Source organism: Morone saxatilis, unplaced genomic scaffold (genome assembly GCF_004916995.1).
Source record: "Morone saxatilis isolate NCDOM2014 unplaced genomic scaffold, NCSU_SB_2.0 Contig20, whole genome shotgun sequence".
Taxonomy (NCBI): Eukaryota; Metazoa; Chordata; class Actinopteri; family Moronidae; genus Morone; species Morone saxatilis.
The window spans coordinates 17,136,752-17,143,402 of record NW_023339763.1 but is presented as its reverse complement, the minus strand read 5'-3'; the positions used below and the strand labels follow the sequence as shown (position 1 = coordinate 17,143,402).

The 6,651-nt window shown below is 39.8% G+C and overlaps 1 protein-coding gene across 2 annotated transcripts in view; it reads right to left on the bottom strand.

Annotated features, from left to right (window-relative positions):
- Nucleotides 1–4,209, bottom strand: part of aifm1 (apoptosis inducing factor mitochondrion associated 1) — a 10,800-nt gene extending 6,591 nt beyond the window's left edge. The window contains exons 1-7 of one of the 2 annotated variants that reach the window (XM_035666674.1): nt 3,952–4,209; nt 2,593–2,723; nt 2,214–2,334; nt 2,004–2,027; nt 1,435–1,542; nt 229–300; nt 7–45 (exon numbers count right to left, since the gene is read on the bottom strand). In XM_035666674.1, the coding sequence (XP_035522567.1) occupies nt 7–45; nt 229–300; nt 1,435–1,542; nt 2,004–2,027; nt 2,214–2,334; nt 2,593–2,723; nt 3,952–4,039 (583 nt within the window). In that variant the 5' untranslated portion in view covers nt 4,040–4,209. The remainder of the gene's footprint in view (nt 1–6; nt 46–228; nt 301–1,434; nt 1,543–2,003; nt 2,028–2,213; nt 2,335–2,592; nt 2,724–3,951) is intronic. The other variant, XM_035666675.1, reaches the window with a different exon arrangement.
- Between the last annotated feature and the right edge of the window lie 2,442 nt (nt 4,210–6,651).

The window sequence follows — 6,651 nt, the reverse complement described above, 5'->3', positions numbered from 1 at the left end:
CTGGGGATGGCTCAGCTGGGGGTGGCTCAGATGGGGGTGATGGTTCTGGTAGTATAGTGGTAAAGTTACATATAGCTAATATGTGAAATCCATGTTTAACTGAGCTATAGTATGCACCTACTCCACAGAGGGAATAGCTGAGGTGTACATGGCACCTGAATTATCAGAAAAAGTCCAATATTTCCAATAGAATGGGTAAATTAATGAGACCCTTTCCTCAAATCTTACCCTCCTCAACTACAGGTGCAGCAGGTGGTTCTGCTGCCTCTTCTGGGGGTGCTTCTAGCACTGGCTCATCTGCTGTTGGGGTAGTGTGGGTTAAAATTCAATTCTTTACAAGATTACTGAAGGGGAAGACCATCAGGATCCATGCATTTCTTCATCTTTACCCTGGTAATATTCTGCAGAGCATGCACACTAACTCAATAACAACTGGAAGCTGCCTTCTACACTGACATACATACTGTATATCATTTAGTACTAGAAATGCTAAGTATTATAGAATTGTAACTTTTGTCTGTGTTAATGTCAGTGTCAGCTCATTTTTACTCAAGCACCTCTTACCACACTGACGTTCAGGGACTTTTCCTGTTTAAATTATATCTTCGACACAGCATGAAAAAGGTCAAAATATGTAATTCACTTCTAAGGGCAGCTTCCAATTATGATCAATATTATTGCATTACAAAAAAACCAAACAATAAATTTCTATCCCGGGACAGGAATTTAAACAAAGTATAACACATTCACAGACATTTTCAGACAGGAAGGCTTCCATCTTCCAACGCAAATATGACAACAAAGCAAACCAGGAGCCAACATATTTGTAGAAAATACTGAAAACTCCAACAACTGTGTCCCACAACAACGGAAATATTTACAGTTTAGACTGGAGGTGAGTATGTGAGTGTCCAAAGTTGAACTGAAACTGTAAAGGGTTAATTTACACAGTTAGAGGACACAAGTTAAATTAAACCAAACAGAACACAATGAGTGTGACACACATATATTGCTAAATACAAGAAAAATAAACACATGCAAGAATCATAGTCCATGCGGTAAATGCACTCTCACTCACAGACAAGGCGACGCACGTTCAGAATATCCAGGGTGCCTCGTGTATAAAACATATTATCACTGCAGAACTGTATTTTTAACATTTTACTAATGTGTGACAATCATGAGCAGAGTGTAAAGATGTGAGAAAAGACAGGTGTGTTTTATAACCTGCAGTAACATGACTTCACCAGTTGGTGTCGCCATTTCTGACACCTGGGTTCTCTTCAGAGTATAGAATGTGCACAAAGTGTAATGGCACGCATTATTCTACATCTGCTATGCTTTTGTCTATTACTTTTTGGTTCAAACGCTGTGTTTACACAGGAGGCACATGTTAGGCATGCATGTAGGAGTATAGATAAGTATGAAGACAACCTGGAGGCGGTTCAGTTGTTTCACTGGGGGCCGCTACTTTGGTATCAGGGGCCGGAGGGCTTGGCTCCTCTGGTGAAGGTGCTGCTTCAGGTTCTGGCTCAGGGACGGCTGAGCGAGGAATGAACAGAATAATCAAACATTAACTATGAAATTATTGACTTATTCTGACATTCAACATCATTTGTTTTGTGTTATGTGACATTCAGATGGTGTGTGAATCAGAGAGAACAGGGTTAAAAGTAATTCATGTAAATCCACCTAACACAGTTTTAAATACAGTGTGTCTGTTGTTTACATGCAGAAAGAGGAAGCTAAAGTATGTACTGCAGAGTCAGCTGATTCCAGGCTCACTGTTACACCAAACTTTTAACTATGATTTAAAAACAAAACCCTTTCAGTCAAACCAGTGACACAGTAAAGACTACACAGGTGCTGTTCTTAAGATGTTTGCAGCTAATCCACAAGCTCTTAGCTCATTGTTATAAAATCATGGTTAAGTTGTACTACCCATTTAGTTATTAACAGAGGTGGAGTTTGATCTATAAATGTTAAGATACAAATCTACTCACTCTCTTTCTCTGTGGCTTCCGCAGCTAAAAACAAACCAAAAAAAAGTATATTAACAGTTAAAACAGTGAAATTCTTAATTGATCATAACTAAAACAGTATCACACTGGAATGCTTGGTCTCTGATAGATAGATATTTAGGCTTGTTTGTGGAAATAAGTGAACAATCCAAGTTTTAGTATAACAAAAATCAGTTGATAAACACTACTCACCAGGAGGCTCTGACTGGATGGGTGCGGCTGGAACTTGCTTGGCTACTCTATGTGGTCTGGATGAAATTTCCTCAATACGTTCCTGATATCTTTGTTGGTCTCCCTTGACAGTTCGGTACGCCTGCGAAAACAAAACAAAAAAAAAACTCATTGATCACATGCAATCAGCTCAGCTATTACTCTGTGAAACAGCCCTGATTCTGCCGACGCATGAATATTTGCAAACAGGCAAGGTAGGGCCGTCTGGGTGAGACCCTGCAAACAAATGTGATGTACTAAAGACCACAAACACTGCCCATTTCCAACGGATCGCTTATGATTTTCAGTGCATGTACTGTGTGTTATGATAAATCCTCATTGTCAGATATGAGTCACTCACATATACTCCACCACCGAGGAAGGTTGCTCCAACCAGAAGGATGTACAGCTGGTTTTCCCGTCCTCCCCCTGCCGGCCCGGTGGACATGTGCGCGGCTGGTACGTGTGCTGGTATTCTGCCATTGGTTAACCCTGAAAACAATTTGACACATCTTAGACTGATCAAAACAGCATTCATTTCAGTCCAACTTCTTCGACAGCGTTCACAAAGTGAATCCAAAATCAATCCAAACAGAGGTCGATCGTAGTTGCAGTATATCTCATATGCACACAACTACACTGAACATGGACTTTTAGATGATATATATATATTCCTGTATGATGGAGACTGGTGAAACACTACAACTGAAGCATCATGGCTGGAAATCTTTGTTTATGTTTATGTTGATCAGGCTTATCAGGTTACAGCTGTCTGACTGACAGTTACACTGAATTAAATGACGTATTCATTGTTCAATTACATCTCTCTTTGCTATTTGGCTGGATACCAGCAACAATGAGGCGAGACATAGCAAGCATGACATGTCCCGCCGTTATTTAAACATGTCAGGCCATAAACTGTGACTGCTACATTAATGTGTCTCCATTGGCTGACAATAAAAACATGTCTCATTGCAAGATGCTATGTAAGCACACTATACGGATATACAAGGTACTATTACATCTCTACGTGTCAGCCTGAGCTTTGACTTGACATTCTCCAAAATGAAGGGCAAACTTTGGTGCACAGGAATCCTTATTCTTGTTAATTAGGTTAATTTAAAAAAAGCACACACACCATCTGAGTTTGGTTTAGAGGCTTGAATCCTCATTATGATCAACCTCTCTCATGATCCACTTTCCTCATCATTGTACATTCAAGCAACCGATGGGCATACTGTGCAGAGGGACTGTACACACTGTGCTTATCCTCTCAGGGTCACAAGGGGTTGAAAACCACCCGTGACCCAAAAAAAAAACCAACAATCTCGGCCTATAAACATGGCAAAATGTGACTTGCAGCACCTGTTATAACCACACTGCAGCCCGGTACCAGCTGCCAAAAACACGTGTGACAGTAACTAGAGTCCATTTTTTACTTTCTAGTGAGCTTCAGGCAAGAGCTAATGCAACCAGTGGAGTGCAATATGATTAAAGTTAGCTAGTTAACGATATGTTATCGACTTCTGCATGTTACCACTTGCTAATGAGCTCAGTTAATGTTAGCTATGAAGGTCAGAATACTCCAACAAGCTGCCAGAGTCCCCCTCTCTGCTTGAACACACTGTCGCTGCTGTGTATATGAAGCTTAAAGAAAATGTATGTTTGAATGGAGGCCGGCTAACAAGGAGACTGCAAGTTACTGTAACTATTTACTGACCTGTTCTCCTCACATTCTGCCGGCACACACTGGATGAAGCCCTAGCAAGAGGTGCAAGCTTCTTCCATACACTTCTACATTTCAGCATTGTGGCTCAGCTCCGCTGTGACGGTCCCCCGCTTTACTAGCCTACTTGTCGGTCAGGAACACTAGCTGGTTAACGCTGATCGAGCCCTAACGTTACAGCCAGCACACACTGACAACGAGCAGCACCGCGCTACACGCCAAGGCCAGAGACAGGTCATACGTTTCAGGGGAATCATGGGTAATTGGAAAGACTCTTTGAAAGAGGGAGATTGGTCGCCGCTAGAAAACTAAATCACGGATGACGCCTTTGGAAGAAAGATGGCGTCGCTCCTTATATCAGCGGCAGTGCTGAGTATGAGGTCCGTAGCGTCTCAAACGACTGGACATTGTTGTTGTTTTTATTTTTGGCTTTGTTTGTGCGTATTTTGTAATTATATAAACAACTACACACTTTAAGCTCCGTATTTTGCTGTTATTACACCAAGTCGCAGCTGTTTCGAGCTCTTTCCTTCAAGGCTCTTTGGTTGCTGCCGTAAATCCGGTTCTTGTTCCTGATGTTGGTACAGATGAAATGCAGCCAAAGTGGACTGCTGCCCTCCACTGTCCGTTCAACATTCAGGAACTCGGTTCAGAAAAGTTTTCCCGGCAGTTTTAGCACAGAAAAACGGAGACAGAAAATGAATGGGCTAAAAACAAAATATACATATAAAGACAACATAATAATATTAACAATAAGAGGGATTAATAGATATTTGTCATACAATACAAGGGGAGAAATCAGATTATTTATAGTGTCCATGGATTTGAATTCAATATAATGAAGACATTATTAATATGTCATATAAATGTAGGCTAATGTATGTGGGTGTACGTTATGTACACAATTTCATCATTTGGTTTTTACTGAGTCATGATTTCTGAATATGAAATTTGCCCAGTAACAGACTAATAACATCACAAACTAGAGCAGTATGTCGCCCTCTGGTGGTTGCTCAAGATATTTTAAAAAAGAGATAAGTCTGTGTATGATATTTATTGCTTGACTGCAATTAACTCCAGAAGTCTAATTCTGAAAGTTCATTATGTCTTCTGCAGTGGTTTTAAGAGTGGTCTGTGTTTATCTGTCACAAACTGTTAATAGTTTCAGTTGATTATTAACGATAGGAAATAATCAACAATGAGGATTCATGTACTTCCCTTCAGAGGGGAAATGTAAAATGGAGATGATGAGATGTAGATGACTGGTTCCATGTCAGTGTTTTTACTGGCAGGAGAAGTTATAAACTGAACCTCTGTCACAGGATGAAAGATAATTTCATGGTAAACAAGCCATTGTGTTGCTCTGCCTTGCTCGGTGAAATGCACAAAAAACAGCATTTTATTAGTGTGTGTGTGTGTGTGTCTGATGTGTTTATAATGTATTTGATCAAGTGACTGATAATGACGTTAAAGTTTAAGAAATTGCCTAATCTTAATATAACTGTACTCTACCACAGCTGCTACCAACAATAGTACTGCTGAGACTATTACTATTGCACTAGCACTAACATTATTAGCACACAACCAGTACTACTCCCCTCATCTTTATATTTTTTATATAGAAATATATAAATATAATATATGCCATATACCACAAAATGCACAGCCTAAACCAGTCTGTAATGCCCTGTTCCTAGATGGACACAAAAATTAAATACATAAAAAACATAAACAATCATACAATTAAACGTACCATAAAACTCCATAATACATGTCTGATCCATAATGAATTCCTCATACTGATCCCCTGAGCAGAGGACGCAGGATTTATGAAAGGGCACCTTACAGCTCCTCACTGCACAAAACTGCACCCTGAGTAACTGAGCCAGAAACCCTGAGAGGTACAACCTCATCACTGAGCACCTCAGGAGCTTGGTTGTTTAGGCGTTTATGGATCAGTTTATGACTAGCAAATTGAACTGAATGAACATAAATATGCTGGTGCTGGTATTGTATCGCTTCCTATGCAAAATTTGAATCGCATGGTTGTATGTCGTCTTAAGAGGCTTGATTGTTGTAGAAGCTGCTTGTGACTAAGAAGTTACATAATAGCCTAAATGTGATAAGATCATGGAATGCATACAACTATTTGCAGTGTAACATGGTAAACAGTCTCCAACGAGTTTAAATGTATGTACATTTCCATTTGCAACCTTTCTTACCAGTTTAACATGCTTCTCAAATTTAAAGATTAGACCAAGATATTTTACCTTGGAAAACAGTTTTCTTTCTTTTGACAACAGCTGGAATAAAAGCCAACTAATACAGTTGTAGTTCCACTACTACTATCCTGTCTGCACCACAACCTCCCTGAAAACTCATATGGAAATAATCCCTTATTAGTTTATCATTAAGCATAAAAGTAAAGCAGGTCAGTGTTTTCACACAGTTATCCACTGTTAAAACCACTTCTGGTTTCTGAAGAGTTCAGAAACCACACAGCACAAACAAACAGCATTGCAACATAGGAAGAAATGGAATCCGTTTACTGTATTAAACCTTAAGATAGGATTTTAACAGCAAGTGACTCAGCCCGGTGTATTACCAGTCAAAACGACCCAAACCTCAAACCTGTCAAACCTCTTTATGTGTAGTATTTTTCTCCTTTTCTCTCTCTCTTTCTCTCTCCCCTTC